Source organism: Mirounga angustirostris, unplaced genomic scaffold, assembly GCF_029215605.1.
Source record: "Mirounga angustirostris isolate CCGP_5_RB_7025 unplaced genomic scaffold, mMirAng1.0.hap1 SCAF_6, whole genome shotgun sequence".
NCBI classification, from domain to species: domain Eukaryota; kingdom Metazoa; phylum Chordata; class Mammalia; order Carnivora; family Phocidae; genus Mirounga; species Mirounga angustirostris.
The window spans coordinates 20,678,925-20,694,922 of NW_026991714.1; the positions used below are offsets into that span (position 1 = coordinate 20,678,925).

At 36.9% G+C, this 15,998-nt stretch overlaps 1 protein-coding gene across 9 annotated transcripts in view; it reads left to right on the forward strand.

Moving 5' to 3' along the window:
* RGS13 (regulator of G protein signaling 13) overlaps positions 1–15,998 on the forward strand; it is a 69,917-nt gene extending 53,919 nt beyond the window's left edge. For 4 of the 9 annotated variants that reach the window (XM_064593879.1, XM_064593880.1, XM_064593883.1 and 1 more), the window contains 3 exons: positions 1,687–1,748; positions 13,555–13,721; positions 14,903–15,997. In XM_064593879.1, coding sequence (XP_064449949.1) covers positions 1,687–1,748; positions 13,555–13,721; positions 14,903–15,088 — 415 coding nt within the window. In that variant the 3' untranslated portion in view covers positions 15,089–15,997. Of the gene's footprint in view, positions 1–1,686; positions 1,749–13,554; positions 13,722–14,902 lie in introns of all 9 variants that reach the window. The other 5 variants (XM_064593876.1, XM_064593878.1, XM_064593877.1 and 2 more) reach the window with 2 other exon arrangements.

The following is a 15,998-nucleotide window of genomic DNA, read 5'->3' on the forward strand; positions in this document are numbered from 1 at the left end:
CAGATATTTTTGAAATGGTAAATGGCTTTTATACGTTTATTCACATATCATTCACTGTAATAAAAATTCAAACCCTCGGCATGTAAAGAAAATCATAGCAAATAATAGAGAAAATATCTGCATATAATAGATACAGGGTTACTAACTTGATTATATGAAGGCATGCAAACAGGCTTTGTGGATAAACTCTAAGGTGTGAATAGTTAAATGGGCAAACACACTACCAGTACCAGCAGCACATGATGCAAACCCAAATGCAGTTTGGAGTTTATACCAGGAACCTTAAAAATTTGCATTTCTTGACCCACTTTAATTCCACTTCTACTAATCCTGCCCGTAAGCAGTTACCCTATGTGAACATAGCAAGCCTTAATCACAAGTTTCTATGTTAAAAAATGAGAAATAATAAGATGCTCATTGAGAACAATTATGTAAACTATAGAATGCCCCCTTAGAGGGATGCCTGGGTGGCTAGGTTGATTAAGCAACCAACTCTTGATTTCAGCCCAGGTCATGATCTTAGGGTCATGAGATCGAACCCCACGTCGTGCCCTGTGCTTGACAGGAAACTGCTTGAGGATTCTCTCCCTCTGCCCCTCCCCAATCCGAGTTCTCTTCTCTCTCTCAAATATATAAATAAATAAATAAATCTTGAAAAAAAAAAAGAAAGAATGTCCCCTTGTAGAACACTCCACAGTGACTATCAAAGATTATAATTTTATAATTATAAGTCATAACACTATAAATGGATTTTAAGACAATTGTGATGACATATAAAAATAAAATAATAAAATAATAAAAATAAAATAATAAAAATCTTATTAAAAGTGAATATATATATATGGAGCGCCTGGGTGGCTCAGTCGTTAAGCGTCTGCCTTTGGCTCAGGTCATGATCTCAAGGTCCTGGGATTGAGCCCCGCATCAGGCTTCCTGCTCAGCAGGAAGCCTGCTTCTCCCTCTCCCACTCTCCCTGCTTGTATTCCCTCTCTTGCTGTCTCTCTCTCTGTCAAATAAATAAATAAAATCTTTTTTTAGAAAGTGAATATATACATATATATGTATACACGCACAAAGTATGCATGCACACAAACACATTCAGAGTATGGCTACTTCTTAGTTAAAATCACACAAACACATAAATAAAAAAACACTGAAAAGTAAATCAAAATATTAATAGTAGTAATTTGGGAATGGGGAAATTACAGGACTATGGATCTTTATCTTTTAAAAATTTATTTATCATATTTTCAAGTTTACACTTTCACAATTTTTTTTTAATTTTAACAATTTAGAAAGTAGAAGATCATAGAAAGATAAATTTAGAAGATCACAGAAAGATAAATTTCCACAAAACCATACACAAATAGAGTACAACTATATTTTGGCGTTATTTTCAAGATCATATATTTCCTTTTTTTTTAGGATTTTATTTATTCATTTGAGACAGAGAGAGAGAGAGAGCATGAGCAGAAGGGGCAGAGGGAGAGGGAGAAGCAGACTCCCTACTGAGCAGGGAGCCTGATTCGGGACTCGATTCCGGACCCTGAGATCATGACCAGAGCCAACGGCAGACGCTTAACCAACTGAGTCACCCAGGTGCCCCAAGATCATATATTTCTATGTAGTTCAGCAAAACCTTGAGAATACTTTGGTGCAATGAGCACCTTTTGTTTCTTTTCAAAGCATTACTTTGGAGGAAGTATTACAATGGGGCCAGTCTTTGGAAAAGCTGATGGCTACAAAATGTGAGTATTACAGATATTTCATGTTTGACTAACTAGTCAGTTTCACTCCTAACAGAAAAAGGTGGCGCCAGATGATGAATGTACCCTGCTCTTCTCATAGCCTTCTAAATGGTAACTGCCCCCAGTTAAAAAAAGAAAACCTGAAAATAGTTTGTCGTGTCAACCACTATTATTTTCTTTGGTGTTAATTAAAACAAGATTAATCACTGGAAATATTTAGTTTTCACAAGTATATGTGTAAAATCCCTTGGAAAATATGCTTAAGTCGTAACACGTACTAAAATATACTGCCTTACCATGGCCTTCTAAAGTTAGAATTTTAGAAAAGTCAACAATTTGCTGCTCTTAGTGCTTTCAAAAGTAAGAATAAATTTGAGTCTTAATGTTCTGAAACTCCTCAGAGTTAGTTTTCAACTTTATCAGTGTCTGACTTATGTGGGACTTTATATAAGTCTGCATATAATTGTACATAAGTATCAACATTCAGATATAAATAAATATTTATATCTGAATAAATATTTATAAATGTATATATAAATGAAAATGGCATAAATGAAAATTAACAAAAACGGACATTAGGGAGATAGAGTCATAGGCTCAATGCAAGAAATACAAAGAAGTGTGTGCGTTCATAGGAACAGTCAATTGTGTTTGAGTAGAAAATTGGGAAGTTGATAAATACCAGAAGACAGGTATAGAAAAAAAATGTAGTAGGTACTCAAAGAAAATTCTCTTGTTTGCTGAATTTGGTATTTTTTTTAAATGGAGTTTGTTCCCATCAAATGTTTGCTAATTTTTGCCTACAGACCTCTTTTTATTTGAGATTCCCTATTAGACTCTCTGTGAATATTTCATGTTTACACCTATTGACTATGGACGGGGAGTTAGCTATGCTATTTGATGGTTTAATTGATGGGATGTGCCTGTGGTAACTCTGGATAGAGTACTTCCTGTTATTCCTGGGGGTGGCCATGCTTCTAGGGTGCTTCATGCTCTCTCTGACCCAAGGGCCCCTCCTGGTGTGGAGACAGCTATCACTGTCTGACCCAGAGGGTGACAGCCAGAGGTGTGGACCCCTGGCTCCTCCTACAGGAGCACCTTCATTAGCTATTGTGGAAATTACTTCATGGCCTTTCCTTAATATTGGGATCCACACCTCCAGACTTGGGTCACTACCTGAACTTCCACCTATCACAACAGCCCTTTCCAATAAGCATCTGAGGCCGTGGTTTTCTTGTGAATCACTCCTGCCTTTTAATTTTCAAGTATTCCTCATAGTTTGTGATCCAGTTTGCCAGTGTGATTGTGAATTTTTAAAAATACATTTTTTGGGTCAATTTCAGGACACTGGAATGAGAGGAAGGGACAAAAGCATGTATTCAGTCAACTATATTGATCGATCCCCTGCTAAATAATTTGAATTTCAGTCCCAACCACCTGCAATCCATGTTTTGCAACATTGCAGTTTAATCTCCCTCTTGAAGTTTCAAATTCTCCATCTGTAACATGGGAATAATATCACCCATCTTTTCAGCATTATTTATTGTTCAGGTTAGCCATAAAACGCCTAGCTTAATGGCTGATGCAGGTTAGGCACGCAGTAATTGGTAGTTATTTTAATTCGTAATAAAGTGCATGTCTCTGAATATCATTCCTGGAACACCATTCCTTTTTCTTTGCTGCTTACCAAAAAGTTCAAAATCTCTAACTTAGCCTTCAAGACTCTCTACACCCAAACTCAAATGCACTCTCTGACTTAGCCGCAGCTCCGCTCGTTCACATGACACACCCTTCCGCGGAGGGGACCATTGTTCCGTTTGTTACACCTGCGACACACCTGCTCCAGGCTTCCGTGCCAAGCCCTCTGTCTACTCGGTTATCTGCCCGTCCTGGCTGGTAAAATTCAACTTCCACATGTTCCCTGCAACCTCTTGGAAATACTTGCCCTCTCTCTTCTCTTAGTATCCTTACTTATTCTCCTTCTAAGTACGGTTATTTAGTGTACTGGGTTTTTCCACAGACACTTTCTCAGTAGATCTTAAATTCCCTGAGAACACAGATCACCTCGCATTCACCTTTCATCTCCCTCCCAGAGACTAAAAATGTGCTTTGTATCCAATGGGCATAAAATAAATGTTCAATGAATAAATACAAGACAAATATTAGTAAGAAAAGATCAAAATATCAAGCCATATTATGTGAAACTTTCTGTGCCAGCCCTGAAGATCTCATAAAGTGAATAAAGTTAATTGTTAGGTAATGATCTCAAGAGAGAGCCTAACTACAATTAGCTATTTAGAGATCTAGGGTCATGAGAATAAGCAAAGTTTACAGAAAAGATGAGGACAGGAAGGGAGCACACTGCTCTTTATAAAAACCAGCAAAAGCAGGATAAGAATCTTACGAGAATTTGAGTTACTGTGAAAATCATGTAAAAATTTAATAATCACATAATTTTTTTTAATTTTATTTATTTATTCATGAGAGACAGAGAGAGAGAGAGAGAGAGAGGCAGAGGGAGAAGCAGGCTCCCAAGGAGCAGGGAGCCTGATGTGGGACTCGATCCCAGGACCCTGGGATCATGACCTGAGCCTAAGGCAGACGCTTAACCATCTGAGCCACCCAGGCGCCCCAATAATCTCATAATTTAAAAGGTGATAAAACAATGCCTTTTCTGGACCATTCAATCAGAAAGAGAAAACAACAACAGCAAAAACAAAAAAAATCCAAACATTTAATGTTTCAGAGAATAAAGTGTGTTTACATTAACCTAGGACAGTAGTAAAATGTACTCTCTAGCTAAGATACGTAGATGCCTCTTTCTACATAAATTAAAAGACTGTTTCTAAGAACGTGTAGTTCAGAAACCCATTTAAGAAAGAAATGTATTAAGCATGGTCTCAGTGGATGAACAGGAATAGGTTTAAGAGAGGTTTGCTGAACAGCCATTAAGTACTAGTTATCACAATACAGTTAAGTTCAACTTCCTCTTGGGAAGAGGGGATCCAAGAATATCATCAGTTTAAGAACAGAACCCTGTCAAAACTAAGACCTTAATTAGAAATTAAGAATGCTAGTAGTCTAGATGTTATTTAATGATACATTATTGACAAACAAGTTAATTTTTTTAAAAAATAGTATGTGTGCTCAATATCTATTCACTAAATCTTAAGCACTTAGGTACCAGGCAATGTGCTTGAAAAAAAATTCCGCGTGCCCATGTACCACATGAAATAACACAGGGAGAAGGGTAGATTTTTTCCAAAAACTGAAAATCTCCCAAAAGAGAACAGGGTATTGATAGCACATTGGGGTAAAGTGGAGAATGGTGATTGTTACTTCTAGTAACATCCTGAATGGAATTTCAAAGGCAAGGCAAACACACACTTTTTAAAAATAATAGCCTTTAACAACATTTTCACCAAAGGCTGTACAAAGGGCTGACTGGCAGGGTTTGGTTTGGTTTGGTTTTTTCTTTCCAGAGTAAAGATGGTTTTATGAAGCTTTGCCTTTCCCTTGAAGAGTCTATAGTTACATTCAATAAGCAGAAGGAAGCTCTAGATACAGCAAGAAAAACATAGATACACATTTCTTTGACATAAAATTCCTTGCAGGGTCCAGTTAGGACAGCCTTATGGAAGAGTAGCACTTAAAATATATCCCCAAAGTGTAGCTTGTGACTGAAGAAAAATGTGTACTTATGAAGTGCCCTATGAGAATCTGAGGGCTGAACAGATTGCTCAAACAATCGCTAAGAACAAACTGCTTTGAGTTTTTAGCATACAGTGTGACGTATGATCCCTGAGCCGTGTAGCGTCTAGTGAGTTCCAACTATGTATGACGTAGGGACAGCAGAAGTACTTTCCTGAAGGCATCCACAATTAAAGATAAATAAGGGGCACCTGGGTGGCTCAGTCGTTAAGCATCTGTCTTCCACTCAGGTCATGATCCCAGGGTCCTGGGATCGAGCCCTACATCAGGCTCCCTGCTCAGCAGGAAGCCTGCTTCTCCCTCTCCCACTCCCCCTGCTTGTATTCCCTCTCTTGCTGTGTATCTCTCTGTCAATAATAAATAAATAAATAAATAAATAAATAAATAAATAAATAAATAAATAAATAAATAAATAAATAAAATCTTTAAAAAAAGATAAATTAGAGTTATGTGCACCATAAGCAGTTTGTGAACAACTGTAAAGAAGGGAGACTAGAAATAACAGATCACCTAGCACAGACCTAGTATGATGTCTGTAGCACATACATACTAGGTCTGTGCTAAGGGATGAAATAGATGGGGAGAGATGGCAGGTCTCCTGGGATAGCTTCTCACAAGAGGCAAATTTGAGCTGGAACTTGATTCAGATTGTTGTAAAATGATAAGGAGGTCTGACTGGCAGTACTTTAAAAATAGTCAACTATTTTAGAAGTCCAGTAGAGATAAATGCTTCTTTGAAGGAAGAGATAGAGTGTGTAGGATTCCTCAGGATTTAGTGTAAAAATTGGTCTCATTAAAAAATCTCCATAAGGAATTAAGCAGAAAGTACACTGCAAAATTTCCAAGTCTGCAGATGATAGAAAGTCCTCCAAGTTTCCAAACACCCGAGTCTTTAGGAGAGTTACATTATTTGCAAATGGACATAAAAGTAGTAATAAGTTTTTTAATGGATCAGAAAAAAATTTGTCAGAGCTATTAGTTATTTCCTCATAAAAATACCTGAGAATTACCAAAAATGTTTCCTTAAATGATGTTGACCCAAAATTTGACAATGCACCTCAAAATAGCGTCAAAATATTAGGCATCACCAAGACAAAAAATAGAAAGAAAATCCTATGAATATTTCTGCTAGCTAAACCTAGTAGAAATCTGTAGTTCTGATGGCTAAATCAAGTAGAACTAGAAAAGATACAGAAATGTAAATTTGAAATGATGAGGCGACCAACAATTACCTAAAACCCCTGAGGTTTTACAAACTTCACAGCTCTACATACTGGAAAGGTTGAGTGAAAAATAATCAAATCAAAATTTTGACTAATCAGTTTTATTTTTAATTTCAATTAAAATTACACAAAATGGTGCCAGAAAAAAAGATTATATATATATATGCCCCCTAAATCTCAAAAGATGAAGGTAGAGGTCGCTCACTTATATTTGAGTAAAGCATGTTTAATATAAATAGAAAGAAATTAGTAAAACTGAAACTAACTTCCTTGGATGATTCATTCAGTCCTTCCATGTGTCTGGTAAACCTTCCCAGCACTGGACAAAGGTGAAAGAGACCCACAAGGTCACTGTGCTCAGCTCATGTGCTCCCTCTAGAGGGAGGAGATAGACAAACAAGCAAATAAATTAATGAATACATTAATTCCAGAAAGTGATAAGTACTTTGAAGAAAATAAAACCAGGTGATATGGCAAAGAAAGGCAGGTATAAGAGGGCAGTTCAATTGGATGATTAGAGGACAACTGTCAGAAGGGGTAAAATTTGGGCTAAGAGCTGAACGATGAGAAGCGGCCAGCAGAGTGGCCCAAGCAGAGGAAAGCCATGTTCAAAAGGCCCTGAGATAGGAGTGAGGTTTGTGTCTTCAAATAACCAAGGAAGTTCACCATGACAGGAGTATAGAGCCTTATTGGCCGCATGAGAAACTTTAAACTGCAGAGTAACAAGAGTTACAAACAAAAAAAAAGTAACAGCACGCCAGGTAAAATCCACTGGTCTTTGGTGCTTCCTGGATGCTAAACAGTTATGGCCTGCTTCTTCACTTTTCAAGACTTACGGAGAATCACTCCCAAACGTAGAAGCATGAGGAATCCAAAAGCCTGGATTGACAGACATTTGCCTAGTCAGTACATGCTGTGTATCAGGCGGCGCAGGTCCTGGGCGGATGACGATGGGCCTGCGGTCCTAATTCGCCAGGTGTGAGCCCGGGAGTGGGACAGTAATCAAAAGCAAACCGATAGATAGAACCGACTGTGATGCAGGGTGAGATGGAATTGTAATTATAATAAGGTGGACTAGGTGCTATTTGTCAACAGACAGGAAACACTTATTTGGTTGGGGGAGGGGAGTGTTAGAAATTTTTCCAGAAACTGAGATGCTTCACCTGAGTCCTAGATCAGAGTACAGAGCCCCCCTCACAGAAGGAACTGCATATACAGTAGCATGAGGGTGGCACACGGCTTGGCCAGGAGCAAGACACAAACAAAGAATATTTCCAGAAGTGACAAGGGAAGAGGCTAGAAAGGTAGAGAGCACCTTATCCTAATGGACCTTGTAGCCACTGCCAAGGTCTGGCTTTTTTTATGAGGGCAATAATGGAAAAAGGTTGAAAGGTTATAAATAAAGGGTTGTGGCCAGATTTTTGCTTTCGAGATTTTTCTCTGATAAAAGTGCAAAAAAGATTGAAAGCAGGTCAGATAGATGAACTGAAGCTTTTTCAGATTAGATGGTTTACATATATTTCTCAAAAACCATAAACAAAAATAATATGTAAAAAGAGAACAGAAGATAATGCAATAAATATAACAGATTGTGTCTTTAATATATAAAGAGATCTGAAAAAATCCAGAAAACACTAACAATGCAAAAAAAATGTCAAATGATTTGAAATTCAGAGAAAGAAAAGATATGGTCAGTAAGAAAGAAAAAATGTTTGGGCATTAATATTTTAAACATCCCAAATTAAACAATTACAAGTCACTGGTTTTACCCCCATCAGATTGAAAGGATAGAGTGAGCAGACACATTGACACAGCTGTTCGTAATGAAAAGTAATGAGATCTTTCTGAAAGCAATTTTACAAGTATCAAGAGTCCCCCAAAACACTACATCTGTCAACCTAGGAATTCCACTCCTTTAAATTAATTCTAAGAAAATAATTACAGATGCAAAGATTTATACACCAAATATTTAGGATAATTTACAACATAAAAATGGGAAATAATATAAATATTCAATGATAGCAAGGTAGCTAAATATAATATAGGGTAGCCTTGAATGGACTACTATGTAACCCTTAAAAATAAAAAGGAGAAAGTGTTTCTACATATTAATTGAAAGAGTGACACAAAATTGCTTTCACAGTATAATGCCACATATAAATATATGTGTATCTGTGTTTGTGTAGATGAATGAATACTACTTAGATAGAAAGTTAAACATTAACAAAGGACTGAAAGAATAAAGGGAAATATATCAAATTGTAAACAATCATTATTATCTTTATTAGAAATTTTCTGTATTTAAAAACAACTCAAAAAAATAAAAAAATAAAAACAACTCATAGTACTTTGTTATTTTTATAATAACACAGCAAAAAGAAGTTAAGAGAAAAATCATAAATGTTTAATATCATAGGAGCCAAACTAGAGAATGTCAATAAAGCAGATTTACTTTAAAACTTCATGTAAAGGCTAGTACAATTATGGAATTTATTATCCCAAGCGGTACAGATTGAAAATAAAATAAATTTAAAATTGTTTTAGGCACATTTCTGATGAAAGACTGCAACATAGCAAAACGTTAGGATTTAATTTATGGTGTAAGCTTTATCCCCTTGCAGAAAACAATCCTGGAGCAGATGGGCCACTGTTCTGACTCAGCCAAGAGGAATGTCACGTTTGCCTTCTGCATCAAGATACTGACATGTGTCATCTTGTGTGTCACAGAAATACTAATTTCAGTGACTAGCTTGAAAAGAACATGCTAGAGAGTCCCAAAAGCACCACTCTCCTTCTTTTTTTAAATTTTATTTTATTATGTTATGTTAATCACCATAGATTACATCATTAGTTTTTGATGTAGTGTTCCATGATTCATTGTTTGCATATAACACCCAGTGCTCCATTCGATACATGCCCTCTGGCCAGACTTATCAAAAAGAAAAGAGAAATGACCCAAATAAATAAAATCATGAACAAAAGAGGAGAGATCACAACCAACACCAAAGAAATACAAACAATTATAAGAACATATTACGAGCAACTATATGCCAGCAAATTAGATAATCTGGAAGATATGGATGCATTCCTAGAGATGTATCAACTACCAAATCTGAACCAGGAAGAAACAGAAAACCTGAACAGACCTATAACCACTAAGGAAATTGAAGCAGTCATCAAAAATCTCCCAACAAACAAGAGCCCAGGGCCAGATGGCTTCCCAGGGGAATTCTACCAAACATTTAAAGAAGAATTAATACCTATTCTTCTGAAAGTGTTCCAAAAAATAGAAATGGAAGGAAAACTTCCAAACTCGTTTTATGAGGCCACCATTACCTTGATCCCAAAACCAGACAAAGACCCCATCAAAAAGGAGAATTACAGGCCAATATCCCTGATGAACATGGATGCAAAAATTCTCACTATCACTCTCCTTCTTAAGAAAAAAACATGCACCTATTTTTTCCATCTTCTCAATTTAATGAGTAATTCTGTTGTTTCTCCTTATTTACTCTGCTCAAGCAGAATCACGGTGTCTGGAGTGTAATGCTCAGGAATTTACAAATTCAGAATGGGCTACTCTGAGCCACACTGTCTGATTTGGAAAAGGCTTTCCCACCTTTAAATTTACTTGTTGTCTGAGTCAGTAGAAAGTCTCAATAGAGCAATTCAGTTCCAATTTTAATAATTACCCAGATTCCTGGAACACTTTTATACAAATGCGTCTTCAGCTGCTTACTTGACTAACATAAAAATTCTGTAAAACATACCAGCCATGTGAGTCTACTGATTCTGGGCACCAGAATCTTCCCTGAAATATCAAAGAGGTTCAAGTGGTCCAGGTTGGCTTTCGGGTGCAGGTCAGGCTATGATGCAATAAAACACCACATTCATATATTGTATTATTTGTTTCAGAAGTACAGATCTGTGATTCAACACTCTTGCACAATTCACAGATCTGTACCTCTGAAACAAATAATATAATATGTTTAAAAAGAAGAAGAAGAAGAAGGTAGCAGGAGGGGAAGAATGAAGGGGGGGAAATCAGAGGGGGAGACAAACCATGAGAGATGATGGACTCTGAAAAACAGACTGAGGGTTCTAGAGGGGAGGGGGGTGGGAGGATGGGTTAGCCTGGTGATTGGTATTAAAGAGGGCACACTCTGCATGGAGCACTGGGTGTTATACGCAAACAATGAATCATGGAACACTACATCAAAAACTAATGATGTATGGTGATTAATATAACAATAAAAAATTTTTTAAAAACCCACCACAGTCAAATTCCACTAATTTACAAGAAAGATTGATTTCTTGTTCATGTCACGCAATGACTAGGTTCAGCTCCAGCTCTATTTCATACCTTCATTCTGACCTTCAGACAAAAGGAGCAGTTCTTTTCCAGAATGTGTCCTTTGCATGACTGGTTGGAAGTACAATGGCAGACTACCTGCTTAAACCTTCTGCTTAAAATCTTCGCTTGCACCCGTATATGGTACTTTGCATGTATTTCATTGGCTAAAACAAGTCCAATGGGCAAGGCTGATATAAATGGGACATGAAAGTGTAATCCTATAAGAAGGGCAGGAAGTAACTAAAATCAATACTACAATCTACCATATCAAGTATCTTATAAAATATCAACAGCAATGCATGTATGTCTTCATGAGCAAAGGACTTGGGTATATTGAGAATTGTTGAACCATTTGGCCAGCCCCACAAGATCCTTCCTCCACTCAATCAGGAGAGAAGTTAGAGAAGGCTGATACAGATGCAGGCAGGTTCTGAAATGAGAATCTCTAAAGATTTTACTATACAGTTAAGATAAACATAAATATAAACATAAATTCAGAATACTATAACATAGAATCTAATATTGGTTTCCACGTCATCTCCTTCGCCCGCACCCACCCATCTACTCAACCCATCCAAGTAGCCTGGTAGCTGAGTCTCATTCTAGGATCTATAGATTTTATCTGGTATCTCATTTTTTTCCCTGTTCCATAGCTCATTTCTTTCTTTTAGGACTCTTATTTTCTGTTCCTCATGAAGCACTGTCAAAATTCTACTAAGTACAAAGTATATCAAATTGCTTTTTATTTTCTTAGATAGAACTCCATTTATTTCAACACACACTGCAAATTATTGGCTTCCAGCTTTACTTATTAAGCTAGAAATGTCTTTCTGTTCTGATTTGTTTTGTTTTTTGGTTTGCCTTTCCATGCTATTCCTCTAATAGGAGCTCCACTTGTTACAGGCATTGTCTCTGGCCTCAGCTTTCTGTGCCTGTGATAAGGCAAGGCACATCTTAAAGTTACTTAGGTGTGAAAATAAACTTCTTGTTTGAAATCTAAGATAAAATATATTCCCCATTGGGCAGAAATATCTAATCCATATCATTTCCTATGTTACATTGTTATACATGCTCTATCTCCATCTCTTCTGTCCTCTCAACTCAAGTGATGTTCCTTTCAAACCATTTCCCACCCAATGTCATGACGGCTAGATTTACATGATATGAATGAGACATGCTCTAATTTTGTGTATTCCCATGATGGCACATTTCTTGCAAATTGCCAGTTTTCCCCAGCCCTAATCCTCTTTAGAGGGGATCTGCCTCTTTTTGAGTTTTTTTCTTGAAGAAAAATATCTTAATTGCTGTCTTTATTTTTGTATCACTGCTGACGGGGCCAGTAGAAGCCAAGGAGTTACAGCTTTCTGGTGCTAGAAAACTCAGCCTAATCTCTGATGTGAAGATCTAGGAAAATGTGATTTTATATGGCTATTCTGTCTGATTACCATTATTTCTTATGGCAGTTAATAATACTGAATAAAATACTGTAAATCAAAATCCTATGCTTGGTCACATATTCAATGTGCCTACCCACACACTTCTATTACTATCAATTAAAAGTTACATTGTTTCATCATTTAGCAATTCAATTTCTCAGATATGCTAAGAGACTTTCCAGTCACCAAAAGAAGTTCTGAGAGTGCTCATCTTCAATACTGAGAATATTTGGCCCTCCCAAAGATTCGCATTAATGTGTTAGATTTGTGAGAGCTTGCCTAACCCTCTTCTACAAAATAGTGCTTCAATCAGAAAAGCTCTTTTCACATGTATGTCCTTATCTACCCACTCCAAAAATGCAGCTTAAGACCAAAACTACGGATGACCATCTCTGGCATCAAGTGTCATTTGATGGTCGTGCTGCACATCCCCACTGTCCTGTTCTCGATTTTGAGATAGTTTCCAACACCCCATCTGAATTCCATTCTTTGCCTGGTCCTTCGTTTCTAGTTTGAACCATAAGGCATGAATATGAAGTTGAACTTTTCCTCCATCCATGTTCTCCTGCTCTGATTGGATATTGAGAAACACCCCTGGCTGTATAACCTGATCAATTTATTACTTCTACCTGACTTGGATATTTTTCTTTCAACCTTGACCTGCCAGTTGAGATTCTAAACCTGGTTCTGACCCTCCAGTTTGGCTGGAGGGCTTAGATTTTTCATGTCAGTTTCATGACCAAAGCTCTGTCCACTGATGTAACTTAAGTCCTGTTTCTGAGTCCCTGTGACTTCTCCTACCCCAAAGCTACCCACATCAGTGACCATTTTCCTTGAGTCAGAAGGAAGGAATGAAGGGATGACCACACCACTGACTGGCATTGTCAAAACATGCTTCAGATGTATAGATCTAAGTGTGATGTGGGGTGTGTGTGTGTGTGTGTGTATCATTATATAATATACACTTGTTGAATAATTTGGGAGCTTTAATTCAGACTTTAGTTTTAACCTGCATTAAATATTGTTCACATTTTTAATGATTTTGACCCATGAAAATAAACTGATTTCTCCATTACTTTTAGATGGTCCAGTAGTCTATGCAGCGTACTTAAAGATGGAGCATAGTGACGAGAATATTAAATTCTGGATGGCATGTGAAACCTATAAGAAAATTGCCTCACGGCGGAGCAGAATTTCTAGGGCAAAAAAGCTTTATAAGATTTACATCCAGCCACAGTCCCCTAGAGAGGTAACTATGTGACAGTGACGGCTAGTGGAAATCAGTACGTCCTGGGGAGGATGCTAGTATCTCTCAAGCACAGACATGTGCCAGGCACTTCATATCCAGTATCTCCCACTATGCTACAAAGTCAGTATTGTTGACCTTATTTTACAGATAAGAAGCCTGAGAATCTGAGAAGTTAATTAGCTTGTTCAGTGTCACATAGCAGATAAGTGAGAGAGTTAGGATTCAAAGTTACGCCTGTCTGGCTCCAGAACCTCTTCTCATTAAATTATCTTAATTCCTGGGAAAGTTTCTTTAAAAAAAAAAAAAAAAAAAGGAAAAGGAGAAGAAGTCCTTGTAAGAAGAATCGACTTTGCTAGAAGGAACTACAGATACCATACATTGGCATATTGACAACCCCAGTGGTTTGGGGAAAGTCTATGCCTTTGCAACATACTCACTGCTCACCTCAGTTCCAAAACAGCAAATCCGGCAAACATTCACACTGATATTACAGCCAATCATTTACAGTGGCCTAAAGAAAATAAAGAGTCATGAGTGCATGACACATTGGGACCCCTCCTGGTGGATAGAGAATAAGAAATGAAAATTCTTGTCAAGGGGATAAAGGTAGACCATGACATAGAGATTCCTATCATGCAGGACAGTCCTATGTTATTGACTTGTTCCTCAAAACTCTTATCTGGAAAATACTTGGTTTATTGAAATAACCACTTCTCTCCTTTATTTCTCCACCTCTCTTCACTCTCTTCCCTTTTCAGGGCATATTCAGTGAAACCAACATTCATGACTACTAAGAAAGATAAACTTTAAAATAGCACCAACTTCCCTTTTCCTTAAAAGAGACCTTCATCTCATAAACTTCCTTGTTTGTAGACTCCACTAACAAACCAGTTGCATCTGCCTAAGTAAGCAATGGTTTCTGAGATTTCCCTGGTCTTGGGCTCTGTGTTTTCTGTTTTGTTTTGTTTTTGAATCTGGGATAGGCAGGTGGATGTTTAGTTATTAAGAAGCAAAGTTTGTCTCTTAAAAGTCTTTTTAGATATCTATGAAATTTCAGACAAAATTACCCTTTTCCAGTAAAAAAAAAAAAAAAAAGGAGGGGGGGAAAAATTAAATTTTCCATTATGGTTTCTATCTTCAATTATACTTACTTATGCTCTACATGTAATTTCATTTTTCAGATTAACATTGACAGTTCAACAAGAGAAACTATCGTCAGGAATATTCAAGAACCCACTCAAACGTGTTTTGAAGAGGCTCAAAGGATAGTGTATATGCACATGGAAAGGGATTCCTATCCCAGATTTGTAAAGTCAGAAATGTACCAGAAACTTTTGAAGACTATTCAGCCCAACAACAATTCCTAACTACCACTCAAAAGTTTAAATTGAAGATGGTGTTTTGAAAGTGCTGGCTTTGTTGTTTTAATTAACACACACACACACAATCAGAAATAGAATAGGAATGAAATAAAAGAAAACAAACTACAAATTAATTTGTTCTAGTTCTCAAAGAGAAACAGATCCCCAAAGGGATGGACTCTAGAATAGTTATAACATGAAAAACACAATTTATGGCATGCCTATGTAGCTCAGTTAACATATAGAAAAAGGAAGGTCTTCATGACACCAATATTATAAAGTTTTTTACTGCAGTAGTCAACTAATGGATGTTTTCTTATTAATGAAATTTTGCTGTCATAATGCGCAGATCAGTTCTTTAAAAATTGTACCTATATGAGTTGTCTCTAGTATGAGTGTATTATATAGATGGAGTGCTCATAATAACTTCAATTAGTAGACAAACTTAGTATGTGAAGTACAATCAATGGTCCAATATAATGAGCAATATAAAAAGATATGTTCTTGAGAGATATTTTATCTGCAAAATTTTCCTATTATATTCATAATTAAACTTCTATAGCACAAATATCTTCTTTATGTGAAAATTTCTGATGATTCTAAGCTATTAAGAATGTATAAAATTCTTGGGGCGCCTGGGTGGCTCAGTCGTTAAGCGTTTGCCTTCGGCTCAGGTCATGATCCCAGGGTCCTGGGATCGAGCCCCACATCGGGCTCCCTGCTCCGCGGGAGGCCTGCTTCTCCCTCTCCCACTCACCCTGCTTGTGTTCCCTCTCTTGCTGTGTCTCTCTCTGTCAAATAAATAAATAAAATCTTAAAAAAAAAAGAATGTATAAAATTCTTCATTTATTCTTATATTGACGTGAGGTTAGAAAATTTGGTTCCTATATTTTAAGTACTGTTTCCTCACAATGTG